We start from the raw sequence: 17,962 nt of genomic DNA, 5'->3' as shown, positions 1-17,962 counted from the left end.
AGCGGGGGAGAACAAAACCGAAAATCCCCCAGCTATACAGTCCAGACAGCCAAGCTGTCTGTATAAACACACACACAAGCACCAAGCAGACACACAGGCGTTTGCTGTTATATCAACTCAAAGGCTTGTAATACCATGTATCAAGTACCAATGTAATACCAAAAGGTTTTATATAAAGGTATATAAATACTGAGTCGCGCCAGCTCTGGGCCGCAGCGCACATTACTCTCTGGCCGATTCCGGCGCGGATGCGGCAGCGTCGGCTCGCTTACGGCCGCCGCATCTGGCCCGATTGATTCGGGCCGGAATCGGGCAGTGAGTCCACAAGCATCCGGAGTCCGGCAGCCGGAGCCGGGCTGAGTGGTAAGTCTCCGGCAGGCGAGAATCTAGCCGGAACTGGCCCGAGTGTATTTTGCTATCTGGGAAAACTCTCTCTCTCTCTCTCTCTCTTTCTCTCTCTCTCTCTCTCTCTCTCTCTCTCTCTCTCTCTCTCTCTCTCTCTCTCTCTCTCTCTCTCTCACACACATTCACGCGCGCGCGCGCACTAACGTACACACACACACACACAAGCACCAAGCACACACACAGGCAAAGCTCGCTCTCTCTCTCTCTCTCTCTCTCTCTCTCTCTCTCTCATTCGCATAGCAATATCCGCTATATTGCTAGACAGCCCGCTCCCGTCCCAAATTAAACCCGTTACCGACCGCTCCCGCGATTTATTCGGAAATTTAATGCAGACCTCTATGGTGGACTTTAACTGCAGTTTGGCTCTTTCATTCAGGAAATTCAGTCATGCCCCTCTTGACAAACGAGATATTTGTTTCGAGGAACTGCTCTAAGCGTGTATTTTTCACGCAATGTTTGATACCGCACGGCGAATGAGAGAAAAAAAACCCTCCGCATTTCCCGGAAACTTAGATGCACACGGCAGGTAGTGTCAGAAAGCCGCGCGTGTTATTCCCGTCACAAAATTAGGTGAAAATCCTACACGAGGTTAAAGTTTGGTTGTGGTGCTAACATGTTTACACTCGGTGCAATAGTTAACTTAGTTCGATACGAACAAACTGAATAAACAAAGAGCACTGGACGCTCGCTTACCAAATCCGTAGAGACAGGACAATCACCAGCAACTAGAGCCGCGTCTTTATTAAGAGAAGACTACAAGCGAATCCGGATCTCAGCGTTTGCAGATGAGAACAGCTCTCAGGTAAACAATAATCCTCCTTAGACATGTAAGTTAAGTTATTGTTGTCGAGCGTCGCGTACACTGTTAATCCACACGTGACTCCAGCTGCGCTCTCACAGAGAGAAAATGAAACCAAAACTTAACGGCAGCAAACTATAAAAGCAACACTTCATGCTTGTTTTGCCAACACAACGTGGCGTCTCTGTCGTCTAAACACTGTGACAGTAATGAATATTAATGAAGTTGCACAATAGAGCACGCTGATTGGTTTGAACCAAGCCTTACTCATGCATTAATGCAGCACACTCTGAGACGTAATGAGACACACTCTGGCACAGACGTCCAGTCTGCACGCTGGAATACAGGCTATTATCTCATGACCGTGACGCAGCTTCAAAAATTTGTTTCAAACAGGAAGTACGAATTTGCTTGAAATAACGCAAAAACAACCAATTTACACTTTTTAGTTAAATATAGGTGTCCTAATAGTGTTTTTAGCAGTGTGGGACGACTGCATATACGACTGTCAACAGCTCATAAAATGTGTTTTGGTGTTTCGTGACTCTTTAATAAATGCTGCTCTTTAGTTTAACTTTCCTCTCATTTCAAAATTCTTGGGGGGCATTATTTTCCTACAAATATATTAAAGCAGACATATGCAAAAATCACTTTTATAAGGGGTTTAAACACAGTTGTGTTGCAACAGTGTGTGAATATAGCTGATCTCTAATAGTAACAAATAAATAAATCTATTTTTATCATCACACTTGATATTTTATCATCTGCAGAATGATCTGATTGACATTCTCCCTTTGTATATGAAGAGTTCAGATGCAAAACCCTTTATAAACCAATGAAAGACTTTGGTCTCAAATAATCTTTAAAGGGCAGCTTTGATAAAATCAACTTTTGTGAGCTGTTTGAACAGAACTGTGTGTAAGTATAGTGTATCCACAGTCATATTGGGCTGATATATAGACAATAAATGTCTGTTTTAAAATTTCATGACAATAAATAGAATGCAGGCCGACCGCAACGTGACATAGGAGTTTTCCCTCCCACTGAATTAATTATCAGCCGCGTATTAACACGTCTCCTTTGTAATATGTATAATCATATCAACAAGACAGGTCATGCGCAAAGCAACTGGGATTAAAAGATCTGTTCAGCGCTCTGTGATCATCTATCATCATCAAATCTTATGATGATCTTGATAACGGGCAGGAAATGGTCACGGGATAATGACATGACCATATTGAAATGGTCTATTGGTGCCATTTAAAACTGTTATTAAGTGGTTATTGACAATATTTTTTAGTATCTGAAGTGTTGTTACATTGAATAATGTTATTGTTTTTGTTTTCTTGGGATTACAGTAAAAAATGTATAATCATCATCGTGTTTTTGCTTTGAAAAAATATAGTTAAACAACACATTCTTATGTGCCCAATTTTCAGTGCCCAAAACCACATTTTTTTAATGACACATCGATACAGTATAAATATTTGAGTGGAAACACACTTTGATTTGCATTACAAAAAAGCTACCCAACGTCATTTGCTTTGCTTTATTGTAATCACATTGTTTTTTTGTTTGTTTTTTTTTCTATTAAATGTTTTTGGTTTTATTATATACAGTGCTTGACATATATGAGTACACACTTCACAAATGTCTCTGTTGGACACCCTTAGCAGCAACAACTGCAATCAAGTGTTTTTGATGACTAGCTATGAGTCTGTTACAGCACTGTAGAGGCCTTTTCGCCCACTTATAGTTGCAGAATTGTTGTAATTTTTGCCACATTGGAGAGTTTTTGAGCATGAAATGGTTTTTTAAGATCATGCAACAGCATCTTAATTGGATTCAATTGGAAGGTCAGGACTTTGATTAGGCCACTCCAAAGTCTTCATTTTGTTTTTCTTCAGCCATTTCAAAGTGAACTTGGCATGTATGAGTTCACCCCTCACAAATCTGTTGTTATGGTTAGGGTTAATATTTAATGTTAATAAAAAAAATGTTATGGTTTTTGTTTTCTGGGGATTACAGTAAAAAAGATGTAATCCTCATTATGCTTTTGCTTTCAAAAAGTGCAGTTAAACAACATACTCGAATGTACTATACAGAATAAAGCCATATTATACTTGTATTATTTTAGTGCCCAAAACCCATGCAACAGCATCTCAATTGGATTCAGGTCAGGACTTTGACTATAGGCCGGTCCAAATTCTTAATTTTGTTTTTCTTCAGTCATTTAGAAGTGAACTTGGCATATATGAGTTCACCCCTCACAAATGTCTTGTTAGGGTTAATATTTAATGTTAATATTTAAAAAATTATGGTTTTTGTTTTCTGGGGATTACAGTAAAAAAGATTTAATCCTCATTATGCTTTTGCTTTCAAAAAGTGTAGTTAAACAACATATTCTAATGTACTGCACAGAATAAAGCCATATTATACTTGTATTATTTTAGTGCCCAAAACCCAATTTTTGATTGAAACATTGATATAATTATTTGAGTGGAAACACACTTTGATTTGCATTAAAAAAAAGCCTCAGGAACAACTCTACCATCATTTACTTTGCTTTATTGTAAATGCATTGTTTTTTTTTCTAATAAATGTTTTTGGTTTTATTGTAAACAGCGCTTGACATATACGAGTACACACTTCACAAATCTCTCGTTTAAGTAAATATTTTTCTGTTGGACACCCTCAGCAGCAACAACTGCAATCAAGTGCTTTTGATGACTTGCTATAAGTCTATTACAGCACTTTGGAGGCCTTTTTGCCCAGCAGAATTGTAGTAATTTACCCGCATTGGAGAGTTTTTGAGCATGAAATGTTTTTTTTTAAGGTCATGCAACAGCATCTCAATTGGATTTAGGTCAGGACTTTGACTAGGCCGGTCCAAATTCTTCATTTTGTTTTTCTTCAGTCATTTAGAAGTGGACTTTAGAAACATTTAGAAACAACATACTCTAATGTACTGTACAGAAAAAAGGCTTATTATACTTGTATTATTTCAGTGCCCAAAACCCAATTTGTGATTGACACATTGATATAATTATTTGAGTGGAAACACACTTTGATTTGCATTAAAAAAAAGCCTCAGGAATAACTCTAACATCATTTGCTTTGCTTTATTGTAATCACATGTAGTGACATTCAGACTTGTTGGGTGTTCAATTCATGATTGACCGACTGTTTTTTTTAGGGAGCTTTTTTTTATTGTGTGCTACATTTAACATTCAGGTCAGTGTTCTGAAAGGTCTCCTCCATGCTGTTAGAGACGACCCATTGTGCTGTAATTAAAACAAACGCTTGACTCAGCAGGCCAAATAACCAGCAGGAGGCAGTATTGAACGTTGCAGGTTGTAATGTCAAATGTCACATTTCACAGCAGCAAATCCTTGCGTTTAACCATGCGGCTTATCTAGAAACTCTTTATGTAGTATCATTTCCCTCATTTATTACATAATATAAACCCATACTCATTCCTAATCTCATTGTCTCTCAGGGGTTTCTCTATTGGATGGATTTCCTGTCGCATCTCATCCATAATGATTAAAAGACTTGACTTATATATAGGCGCTAAATGGATTTGGCAGTTCTCCTAGCGTATATGGCATACGTTGACGTTTCCAGCATGTGTGGGAAACGATATGAAAGTGCGCGCAGGATGAAATCAGTAATCTGAACACGTGTGAATGCAGCTCTCTGGATGTTGAAAGAGGGTGAGCAGTGGTTCGGGCTCCTGCGTGCTGAAATGCTGATGTGGAGGAAGCGGCGGCAGCGTTGAAGCTTCCTATTGGAGGCTGCATTATGAGAGTCTGCTGCTGTGCTCCACTGATTTCACAAATGCACTGAGCCAACGGGGAGTGTGTGTGTACATGTGTGGGAGATTAATTGCTGAACACAGATGACCAGAGTGACTCGCTTTCCTTCTGGTTCTCTGAATTTTTTTGTGTGCTTGCTAGGCTGCCCGGAAAGATCCAAATAGGCTGTAGCTAGATATAAGAAAGACACATTGTTTTTTTTTCCTAATAAATGTTTTTGGTTTTATTATATACAGTGCTTGATATATGTGAGTACACACTTCACAAATGTCTCGTTTAAGTTAATATTTGTCTATGGGGCACCCTTAACAGCAACAGCACTCAAGTGATTTTGATGACTTGTAATGAGTTTGTTACAGCGCTGTGGAAGACTTTTTGCCCACTTATAGTTGCAGTAGTGTTGTAATTTAGCCACATTGGAGAGTTTTGGAGCATGAAATGTTTTCTTTCAGGTCATGTCACAGCATCTCAATTGGATTCAGGTCAGGACTTTGACTTGGCCACTCCAAAGTTTTAATTTTGTTTTTCTTCTGCCGTTCAGAAGCTGAAGTGGTCTCACCCCTAACAAATCTCTCGTTTTAATAATATTTTTTTCTATAGCATGCTTTACAGTGTTATATTTGTGCATAAATATTGGATTAGTTAGTACTAAAGCCAAATGTAAAGCTAATCTAACAAAACAGCTTATCATAACGGTCTACATTTGTTGGGCAATTTTATGTTAAAATAAAGAATTTAAAAAGAGCAAAAATCAAGAGGACAAAAAAAGTTGAAATTTTGTAGTTTTTTTTTTTTTTTCACATGAAATTAAATGTATTATATTTCTATTTTAAAAGATGTTTGGTGACTAAAATATTCAGGTCAGGACTAGGCCACTCCAAAGTCTTCATTTTGTTTTTCTTCATCCATTCAGAAGTGGACTTGGCATATATGAGTACACCCCTCACAAATCTGTTGTTAGGGTTAGGGTTAATATTTAATGTTAAAATTTTTTAATGTTAATAATTATTATTTTTCTATAGGATGCTTATATTTTTGTTATATTTGTGCATGTACATCGGATTAGTACTGAAGCCAATCTGGAGCTAATCTAACAAAATAACTTAAGAAAATGGTCTAAATTTGTTGGTCAATTTTATGTTATGACAAAATGTAAATTAAAAATTTAAAAAGACCAAAAATCAATAGAAACAAAAAAAGTTGAAACTATGTAGTTCGTAATTTGTTTTGGCAATATTTCGCATGAAATTAATTGTACAATCTTTCTACTTGTAAAGATGTTTGGTGACTAAAATAGTATTTTAATAAATATATCTGTTTAATACATTTGTTCAAATGCACCAAAATATTAACTAAATAACTACAGATTTTTAAAGTTTTTTTTGTGTTGTTTTTTTTTTGCATGTCACAGTTTAACTTTTCAGATCATCAAGCAAATTTCAATAAGAGTCGAAGATAACACGAGGAAAGTTTTGAAATGAAGACTAAAACAAATTACAAAACTACGGTCCCACGTTATATTAAGCCTTAACTAATATGTACTTGCAAAGGAATTAATAGTTTATTACAATGTACTTATTGTGTAAATACATGTATATTTACTGTGTACTTATGCTTGATTAAATACATGCATGTAAATACATCTGTAATTAACTTTTGTAATTACATTTGTAAATACACTGTTGACCATCCCTTACACCTTAGCCCACCCTTAAACCTACCCATGCCACCAAACCTGTCTATAACCCAACCTCTATCCCAACTCAAGAGCACCACAAGTGTTCTCAAATACATTATAAACACAGTAAATACATTGTATTTATTTTTTTATATAAGTACATAGTAGTTAAGGACACTTAATATAAAGTGGAACCAAAACTACACATCCCTGAAAAAAAGTGTTAACCCCATAAAGATAATAGATGGTTGAGACACCCTCAGCAGCAACAATTGTAATCAAGTGATTTTGATGACTTCCAGTGAGTCTGTGGAGGACTTTTTGCCCACTTATCATTTCAGAATTGTTGTAATTCAGCCACATTGGAGAGTTTTCGAGCATGAACCGCCGTTTTCAGGTCATACCACAGCATCTCAAGTAGATTCAGGTCAAGACTTTGACTAGGCCACTCCAAAGTCTTTATTTTGTTTTTCTTCAGGCATTCAATTGTGGGCTTGCTTGCTTCGGATCATTGTCCTTTTGCAGAACCCAACTTTGCTTCAGCTTGAGCTCACTAGCAGATGGCTGGTCATTCTCCTTCAGGATATTTTGGTTCACAGCAGAATTCATGGCTCCATTCATCACAGCAAGTCTTCCAAGTCCTGAAGCAGCAAAAGAAATGGCTTCATAACCTTTTTCCACACTGGTAGATCTCAATTATTTTCTGTCTCATTTGTTTTTGAATTTCTTTGGATGTCAGCATGATGTCTAGATTTTGAGGATCTTTTGGTCTACTTTGTCTGGCAGGTCCTATTTAAATGATTTTTGATGCAAACAAGTGTGTCAGTAATCAGTCCTGGGAAAAATTGAACTCAAGTGTGATAAAACAGAGCTTTTCCTCACACTTTCACACATGTCTATGTAGTTTGGGATTTTTGTTTGGCCAAATAATTGATTGAAAATTGCATGTTGTGTTTATCTATGTTATATTTGACTAATATTTAGATTAGTTTGATGATCTGAAACATTAAAGTGTGACAAAGAAATATCATTTATCTATCTCTCTCTATAATACTTTTGAAACTGTCAACATCTTTAATTATGTAATCTTATCTAATGATTGGAAAATAAATCACTATAGTTAATCCGTCTATAATGTAATCCGCTTTGCAGACTTTTTTGTGTTTGTGTCCAGTGCAGGTTTCACCATGTTTGATTTTTAGGGCATTTTTCATTGTGATTCTCTGATTCCAGAAATGCATCGGCTAAATGGCTTGTGCACTAGTGATGTATTGCTAAGCGCGGATGACCAGAGCGAATCGTTTTCCTCAGGGTTCCTTTGAAATTATGTGTGTGTTTGTCAGGCTGTCCGGAAAGATCAATAGATCTGAAATAGACAGTAGCGAGATAAGTAAATGGGTCGACACTATTTGGAAGCAGTAAAACTTTAAACTAATGCTGCTGGGTTTTTGGCTGCTCTGGTGGAAATAGCTTAAAACAATCAATTTTGTGGTTAGGAGCTGAAGATGGAATGTTTGTCTTTCTAAAGCCATTGTTTAGGCAGTGTTTAGTGGGACACACCACCTGAAAATCACACGTATCATCAGTTATCACATCTGTGCAACAAGACTTGATACAAAAATAGTTCCACTGAGGTGTGTGTGTGTGTGTGTGTGTGTGTGTGTGTGTGTGTGTGTGCGTGTGCGTGTGTGCGTGTGCGTGTGTGTGTGTGTGTGTGTGTGTGTGTGTGTGTGTGTGGAGTGAGATGGAAAAACATGCGTTTAGATTTCTTTCTTCTTTTTGTCTTTCTTTCTGTATTTCTTTTTTATTTCTGTATTTCTTTTTGCTTTTAGTACTTTTTTTCTTCCTGTATTTATTTTTCTGTATTTCTTTATTTTCTTTGGTTCTGTATTTAGTTATTGGCCCAAAATAATTAGCACTCCTGTGATTTTGTATTTATTTAATTTTTTTATTAAATAAAAAAAGTCATCAAGTGTTGTTTAACAGATTTTTTTTATACAGGGTTGGATCTTAACTTTTAACTTGACTTGATGACTTCCGGAAAGTATTCATAGCGCTTAACCTTTTTCACATTTTTTTTATGTTACAGCCTTATTCCAAAATGGAATAAATTCATTTCAAAAAAAGATTATTTAAAATTGTTGCAAATTTATTAATTTATTAAAATAAAAAAAAACTGAAAAATAATGTATACATGTATAAACATGTACATAAGTATTGACAGCCTTTGCGGTGAAGCTCTAAATTGAGCTCAGGTACATTCTGCTTCCACTGATCATTCTGGAGATGCGTTCTTGAGCAGCTTAATTGGAGTTCACCTGTGGTCAATTCAGCAGATTAGACATGATTTGAAAAGGCATACACCTGTCTATATAAGGTCCCAGGGTGCACAGTGCATGTCAAAGCATAAACCAAGCATGACGACAAAGGAATTGTCTGTAGACCTCCAAGACAGGATTGTCTCTAGGCACAAGGCTGAGGAAGGTTACAGAAAAATGTCTGCTGCTCTGAAAGTCCCAATGAGCACAGTGGTCCCCATCAACTGTAAGTGGAAGATGTTTGGAACCACCAGGACTCTTACTAGAGCTGGCCGGCCATTTAAGCTGAGTGATCGGGGGAGAAGGTACTTAATCAGGGAGGTGATCAATAACCCGATCATCACTCTGTCTGAGATCCAGCAATCTTCTGTGGCGAGAGAAGAACCTTACAGAAGGACAACCATCTGTGCAGCAATCCACCAATCAGGCCTGTATGGTAGAGTGGCCAGACGGAAGCCACTTCCCACTTGGAGTTGCCAAACGGCATCTGAAAGACTCTCAGACCATAAGAAACACAATTCTCTGGTCTGATGAGACTCAAATTGATATCTCTGGAGTGAATGCCAGGTGTTATTTTTTGGAGAAAACCAGGCACTGCTCATCACCAGGCTAATACCATCCATGCATGGTGGTGGCAGTATCATGCTGTAGGGATGTTTTTCAGCAGCAGGAACTGGAAGACAAGTCAGGATAGAGGGAAAGATGAATGCAGCAATGTACAGACACATCCTGAATAAAAAAAATCTGCTTCAGAGTGCTCTTGACCTCAGAGGGGAGCGACGGTTCATCTTCCAGCTGGACAATGACCCATAAAACACCACCAAAATATCAATGGAGTGGCTTCACAACAACTCTGTGAATGTCCTTGAGATTTCAATTGAACATCTCTGAAGAGATCTGAAAATGGCTGTACACTGTCGCTTCCCATCCAACCTGATAGAGCTTGAAGTACTGCAAAGAGGAATGGGCAAAAATTCCCAAAGACAGGTGTGCCAAGCTTGTGGCATCATATATTTAAAAAGACTTGAGGCTGTAATTGCTGCCAAAGGTGCATCAGCAAATTATTGAGCAAATCCTGTGAATACTTCTGCACATGTGATTATTCAGGTTTTTTGTTTTTAATACATTTGCAACCATTTCCAAAAATCTTTGCCATTGTCATTATGAGGTATTGTGTGTAGAATTATGGAAATAAATTAATAATTTTGGAATAAAGCTGCAACATAAAAAAATGTGGAAAATTTGAAGCACTGAATACTTTCCGGATGCAAAAAAAGAAAACTTTGAAGGCTAAAATAGGTTAGCTGAGCTACTATTCATAAATTTGTATTACTTTATTTATATTTATAAAGCAGTTCATGGTTCTGCTGCCGATTACATTTTTTCCGCCTCTCGCTGTTTAAGCTCTGCTTCAAGTCCTACACTGTTTCAGTCTCATTGTAAACTCAGCACCATGGGAGGTAGGGCATTCTTTTACCGTGCACCCAAACTTTGGAAGGCTCTTCCCACAAACATTAGGAATGCTGGTTCCTTGGACTGTTTTAAGAAGCTACCTAAAACTCATCTTTTGATATATTTTTTTTATTCTCACTGTGTTTTTTTTTTTACTGTTTTCTTTATTGTTTTATTGTGCTTTGTTGTTTTTAACTGTTTTGTAAGTGCTTTGAGTCTGAGAAAAGCCCATTATAAATTAATTATTATTATTATTATCATTATTTAGGCTATTCATAGAACAGTGGTTTGTTCTGTAGCCAATAAAAACAAAACATTTATATTAAAGCACAGGTGTCAAACTCAGTTCCAAAAGGGCCGCAGCTCTGCACAGTTTGGTTCCAACCCTGATTAAACACACCTGATCAAACTAATTGATTCCTTCAGGCTTGTTTGAAACCTACAGGTAAGTGTGTTGGAGCAGGGTTGGAACTAAACTGTGCAGGGCTTCGGCCCTCCAGGAATTGAGTTTGACACCCCTGTATTAAAGGGACCCTAATGCATTTTTTAAGTTTTAGTATTTAGTTAAATTTAATTGTATAAGACTTTCTCCAAAAGAAAAAAAGATATAATAGGAAATACTATGAAGCCTTTATATGTCTTTGTTATCACAACATCGCTATTTCAGGGGCTTCCCGCCAGTTCATTTTGATATGGCTGCTGAGCTGTTTTGGTGGTATTTGGTTGCCATGATATTATTTATGGTTGCTCTTTGGTGCCAAAAATCCCCCAGACTCCCTCAGTCTTTCAGTCTAATGTCACAAGCACATCCATGATTCGAAATCCCCCTCTGAAATAACAGCACACAAGTGGAAGTATCATGCGTGTCTGTTTCACAAATGGCGTGCAAGTCCAACTTTAATCCTTAAGTCCAGGAACCATCACTAATCTCCCTCCCGCTATTGGATTTTCTGCCTACCTCATTATTGATTAATTCCTATAGTTTCTCCTGGGCTTCATTCCCTCATCCTTTATCAATTAAAAGACTGAGTTTCATCCTGACGAAACTCTATCTCAGGCCCTCTCTGCCCTCCAAGAATGCAGAAAACGGAAGCGACCGTCAGCATCCAAACACCCGTCTCATGTTTCCAAAAATCCTCCCGCATGAATGTGGGAGGATTTACAAAACCCTCATTTCCAAACCGTCCCTCGTAGAGAAAACATTGACCCCTCAAGCTGAGCGTTTTACAATGGGCTCCGCCGAAGAAGACGATCAGCCCCGGCCGTCGGACATCACTGTTTTTGGTGCCAACTGCACCCTTCATGGCTTGAGCCACATTTTTCTGCCCGGTGGAGTGACCGTCAGACGTCTCCTATGGGCTGCAGCGTTTTTATCCTCTTTATCCATCTTCCTGTACCAGGTAGCAGGAGCCGTAATGGACTACATGAGTTACCCTCACGTCACCATCCTGGATGAAATGGACAGTCCGGTCATGTATTTCCCAGCAATCACTCTCTGCAACTACAACAGCTTCAGACGCTCCAAAATGGTTCGTAACGATCTGTTCTGGATGGCGGGAATGCTGGGCGTGGAGCAGAGCGACTTTGACGACTTCATGGCGGCGCTGGGTCAACCGCCCGACAACAGCAAGTTCTTCCCCAGCAAGACCTTCAACATGCTGGAGTTTGTGCAGAGGACAAGCCACAGTATTGACGAGATGCTGCTGGACTGCAAGTATCGGGGAAAAGACTGCGGGCCGGAGAACTTCACCACTGTGAGTAAACCTGCGGAGGCCGACTGAATTTAAGCAGGATTTTAGATTGACGATGAGTTTTGCAAGATTGGAAGAATTTGACATTGAGATATTTAGCTTTTCTGGAACTTTACATTTTGTAGGATATACAGTTGAAGTCAGATTAATTAGCCCCTCTGTATATTTTCCATGATTTCTGTTTAAAAGAGAGTTTTTTTTTTCTACGCATTTCAACACGTTTTAATAACTCATTTCTAATAACTGATTTATTTATATATTTTACTAGATTTTTTTAAAGATACTAGTATTCAGCTTTTAAGGACATTTAAATGCTTAATAAGGGTAATTAATTAGGGTAGACATGGTATAACAGCGGTTAGTTCTGCAGGCAATCGAAAACAAATATTGCAAAAGGGGTTAATAATATTGACCTTAAATTGGTTTCTAAAAAATTAAAAGCTGCTTTTATTCTAGCCGAAATAAAACAAATAAGACTTTCTCCGGAAGAAAAAATATTATAGGAAATACTGTGAAATATTCCCTGCTCTGTTAAACATCATTTTGAAAATATTGGAAAAGGGAAAAAAATTCACAGGAGGGCGAATAACTTTGACTTCAACTGTATACGCAATTACACTAGATGACTTCAGTTTATTCATTTTAGATTGATTGGGATGATTCTGTAGGGGAGCGAGTCAACTATGAAATGTAATAAATAAATTACAAGCATAGACAAATACAATAGAGCAGACATAAGTCACATAAACAGTGCTTTGTAGTCAGTGCAATAGCCTAGTGGTTAGCCCCACAGACTTTAGGGCGTCCTGAGTTTAAATTCTGACTCGAGGACATTTTCCGACCCTACCCCGCTCTCTCTCTCCCACTTTGCTTACTGTCTGATTACTGTCCTATCTAATAAAAACAGTGCTTTGTGGTTTTCAGAGTAGTCAAATAGTATTCAGGTATAGAAATTGAAAAACTCTAATATACAATCACACTACGATAGTGGTGTAAAGTAACAAATTACAAATATAATTGAGTAATTTTCCTCAGGAGTTGTAATTTACAAAGTCGTTTTATAAATGTGTACTTTTACTTCCCCTTGAGTACATTTTTAGTGCTTTTACTCACCTACTTTCCTTCAACCTGCAGTCACTACTTTATTTTTTCCAGTCTATGGGTATTAAAAAAATCAGTCCTGTGATTCCTGTCCAATCAGGGACATAGAAGATAAATTGCATCATAATGAGCTACCTCAAGACATGGGTGCTTTATAATTGCAGCAAACAGTTTGGAAGCATTAAAATTGTTCAAGAAGATGTCCAAAATCTTTACACGCCAGGGGCGGACTGGCCATCTGGTAATTCTGGCAAATGCCAGAAGGGCTGGACCATTTTTTAAAAGTGGGCCGGTATAGCTATTTTTTTTATATGTATTGTTTTTACATGCAGGCAGCTTTTATCTCTTGCAAAATGTGAATATTATGATGATGATGATGATGATGATGATGATGATGATAGTAATAATAATAATAAATGTCAAGCACTGGCCCAATCGGTGATAGCTGGCTGGTTTCGAGATGGGCCAACCCAATCAGAGGTTACGTGGACGTAATCAAAATCTGGCAAGAATGTCAAACAAAAAGTAAGTGCAACCCAAGCTAATTGTCAGAGATGGACCGTAAAAAAGAAAAGGCAGTACCGAAAAGGCAAAAGAATTCTCAAAAGTCAGATGCTGCAAAATGCATAAAATTAACCAAAATAGTCTCAAAAGGGGGCAGCGCTGTCACCTCACAGCAAGAAGGTCAATAGTTCAAGCCTTGGCTAGGTCAGTTGGTGTTTCTGTGTGGAGTTTGCATGTTCGTGTGAGTTTCCCTCACAAGTCCTAACACGTGGTATAGGTGGATTTGGTAGGCCTAATTGTCCATAGTGCATGTATGAAAATGTGTGTGTATAGGGGTTTCCCAGTGATGGGTTGCAGCTTGGAGGGCATCAGCTGCATAAAACATATGCTGAATATGTTAGTGGTTCATTCCACTGTGGCGACCCCAGATTTGTAAAGGGACTAAGCTGAAAAGAAAATGAATGAATGAAATGATTGCACGTATAAATTTGTTATAAACGGGTTGTTTTTGTTTTAGTCACATGCATTAAATGTTTAAATATCTATTGCATATGGTACTGCTTATATTATTTCACCATCTGTACACCAACACAAGTAGTAGTTGTGCATGTCCGTGGATGGGGCTGTGTCGGTGTGGTAATGTGGGCTGGTGTGGCTACAGTGCCAGGGCTGATTTTTAGTCTCAGTCGCCCCTGTTACACGCATTGACCCAGAGACTGTTTAGATGCGTGTCACTGATGAGAAGATGACGGATGTTTACTGTATGATGACCGAAATGGCCTTAAGTGCCAGGCAGACACAGGACGTCAAAATGACGTCAGATTGACGTTGTACCCCAACCTTGAGGGGACTTGCATTTTGTTTGGAAATGAAAAACGGGTTGACATGAGAACCCTACGTCTTGCAGACGTCAATGCCCAACATCCAACTTAAAATCAACCGAATATTGTTTCCCGACGTTATTGGACATCAAAATAATTTTGCCTTTAGATGCTGGCTAGACATTGTATTTTGGTCACCTGACGTCACAACCTAAATCTAACCTAATATCAACGTCTTATGACATTGTGTGCCTGCTGCCCATAACTAAATGCACTACAGAATGTTACGTTTACACACATCCACAACTGACATGTAAATGCATCAGCTTAATACTCACTACTCTTGAGTACTTTAGAAAGGACTACTTTTTACTCATAATTTGAGTATCATTTACAACAGTTTCTTTTACTCGCATTACATTTTTAAGCAAGTAATGGTACTTTTACTTAAGTATGACTTTTCAGCACTCTTTTCTCCTCTGCACTGCGGTGACTACTGCTTAAATAATTCAGTAAAGGATATAACAATAACAATAATAGTAATAATGATAATAACAATTATAATAATTATTATTGTTGTTGTTGTTATTAATAATAATAGTAATTATAGTAATAATGATAATACATTACTGCCATTAATACTATTATGATTTAAAATAATAATAATAATAATGTTGTTATTAATGCTGTTGTTGTTGTTGTTGTTAATAATAATTAAAAATAATAATAATAATACACTACGGCCATCATTACTATTATGATTTTAATAATAATAATAATAATAATAATAACAATAATAATAATAACAATAATAATAATAATAATAATAATAATAATAATAATAATAATAATAATAATAATAATAATAATATTGTTATTATTTTTATTGTTATGGTTATATATTTTTTTATTTCAACACTTTATGATGATTATATATTGTTAATAAACTGCCAATTCATACTAAATTAATTATAAATGTGAATTAAGATGTTTGGACTTAAAATAATATATGTAAAAAATAATAATAATGATTATAATAATAATAGGCAAATAAGTTTTATTTTAAATTGACTGTTTCATTAAAAAATAAAAATTTTCTGCAGAAGGTCATCTAATCATCTCATAATCAGCATAAGATCTCAGTAAAGCCGTTTTGAAGTGAATCTGGGCTGTTGTTTAACTGAAAGGACAGAAAGTCAGCTTCAGTAGATTTAAACACTGTACCTCTGAAATGCCACTTTCCACCTTCTCTAAATACCACCAAAAATGTGAACCTTCTCAGCAATTAGAAAGTGTGTTCATGTGACCTTTTCATTTCTTCTCTCTAGAAGGAAGTTGCTAGAAAACATCTCAGTCTGTCAGCAAACGGCTGTCAAAGCCTGGAGAAAAAGGATTGCGTTTCAATGATACAGCTCATTGATTTGAGTAATGAAAGCCGAGTTGCACACAGACTCTGTTGCTCTTATAAGAATCTGTGCTATTCTTCTGATCCAGTGTCAGTGCATCATTTACTAAAACTGTAGCCTATCACAGAAGATCCATACCATACAAAATGTTTCTACATTTATTTTAAAATAAACTTCAAATGGCCAAAATGTTTGCTAACATATTTTTAAAATAATATATAAATATATTTTCTACAGATAATATTTTTGTTTATCCTTTAATATTATATTACATTTATTCATTCATTCATTCATTCATTTTCTTTTCGGCTTAGTCCCTTTATTAATCTGGGGTCGCCACAGCGAAATGAACCGCCAACTTATCCAGCACATATTTTACGTAGTGTATGCCCTTCCAGCCACAACCCAGTACTGGGAAACACCCATACACTCTTGCATTCACACACACACTACGGCAAATTTCGTTTCACCTATACCGCATGTGTTTGTACTGTGGGGGAAACCGGAGCACCCAGAGAAAACCCACGCCAACATGGGGAGAACATGCAAACTCCACACAGAAATGACAACTGACCCAGCCGGGTCTTGAACCAGCGATCTTCTTGCTGTGAGGCGATCGTGCTACCCATTGCACCACCATGATGCCCATTACATTATTTATTAATTTATTATTTATTTATTTTTAATTTGTCAAAAACATTCTATGAAAATGAAAATGTTTACATCTTTTCCTGTAATTTCTTTAAAAATATATTTTCCTCGCCTTTACTAAATATATTTAATATATATTTTTAAAATTTGTAACCATTTAAAACATTTTATATACATTTTTTATGTTTATAAATGTTTAATACTTTAATTATGTATATTATTATATGTAAACATATATTTAATTACTGGTATATGTGTGTGTATAATATAAATAATATATAATAAATATGATAGAATTAAAATATACAATAATAATTCAAATTAATGTATAATATAATATTTTTAACCCTTTAAAATTGTGTGTATAAAAATATTAACATTTCTTCTGGTTCTTAAATCTGATTGGCTGATAGCCATGTGATATTCTGCAAATAACAGCTCTCCTCCAGTCTCTTAACCCTTCACCTTTGTGTATTACTCCGCCCACATGCAGCAGCAAACAGAGGACACTCTACAGTTTGACAACTATTGCAGCTGTTAGACGACAATGTACTTTTGAGGCTTTTTTTGAGAATGCAGTTGTTTAGATTGCAACTATGCAGTTTATTTATAAGGATAGTGCCAATTTTAAAATATTTATAATTTCTGAGAGACAGCGCATCGGTGGCCATTAACCTGTCATTGAGCAAAGACTGTTCAGTGTTTTCTCTAGGATTTTTTTCCAGCTGTGGCGGCAGGCCTTTTTTACTCAGATCTACCAACTACCTGTGGCGTTATTTCAATGACAAATGTCGTGAGTGCAGCATTAGAAGTCGAGATCACATTTATGAAATAGCCTACACATCTCTTTGCTTGCGCGCCAATTTCCTCTGCTTGTGCACAAAACTTCTTGCACGCCCCCCTCAAATATAAGCCGCATCAAGTGCGCAGATCTTCTTGTGCGCTCTCAAATAAACGCTGCTGAAGTGCGAATTAGTACGTTTATGTATCGAGTATGTCTCCAGCATTTAATAGATTTGCTAGGAATATTTATGAATGTCTCTAATAGACCTACAGAGCAGTATTAATGTGTCCTTAAGTAAAGTGAAGCGGCTATACGTCGTGTTTGCTGGCCTCACTCATCACGCACCTGTCAGTCATCCAGTCAGTCTGTCAGCACGTAACCTTACCGGGGTAAACAAATAGCACTACTATGGTTACAGAGAAGTTCGCGCTGTTATAATTCACTCATCTTTTAATACGTTTTGGTGCGATTGTT

At 37.0% G+C, this 17,962-nt stretch overlaps 1 protein-coding gene and 1 long non-coding RNA gene across 10 annotated transcripts in view; both read left to right on the top strand.

Annotated features, from left to right (window-relative positions):
* The window catches only part of asic1c (acid-sensing (proton-gated) ion channel 1c), a 215,103-nt gene that overhangs the window by 94,344 nt on the left and 102,797 nt on the right, over positions 1-17,962 (top strand). For 3 of the 9 annotated variants that reach the window (XM_087308414.1, XM_087308413.1, XM_087308409.1), the window contains exon 1: positions 11,252-12,224. The exons of 5 other annotated variants lie outside the window; for them this stretch is intronic. In XM_087308414.1, the coding sequence (XP_087164540.1) occupies positions 11,592-12,224 (633 nt within the window). In that variant the 5' untranslated portion in view covers positions 11,252-11,591. Of the gene's footprint in view, positions 1-11,251; positions 12,225-17,962 lie in introns of those variants that run through there. One more of the 9 variants, XM_087308419.1, reaches the window with a different exon arrangement.
* On the top strand, positions 286-3,893 carry LOC147838086 (uncharacterized). Its single transcript, XR_015525403.1, has 2 exons — positions 286-3,340; positions 3,658-3,893. It is a non-coding gene; the product is annotated as an uncharacterized LOC147838086 (long non-coding RNA).

Source organism: Danio rerio, chromosome 24 (genome assembly GCF_052040795.2).
Source record: "Danio rerio strain M-AB ecotype USA chromosome 24, GRCz13ab, whole genome shotgun sequence".
Taxonomy (NCBI): domain Eukaryota; kingdom Metazoa; phylum Chordata; class Actinopteri; order Cypriniformes; family Danionidae; genus Danio; species Danio rerio.
This window is presented reverse-complemented; position numbering and strand designations above follow the sequence as displayed.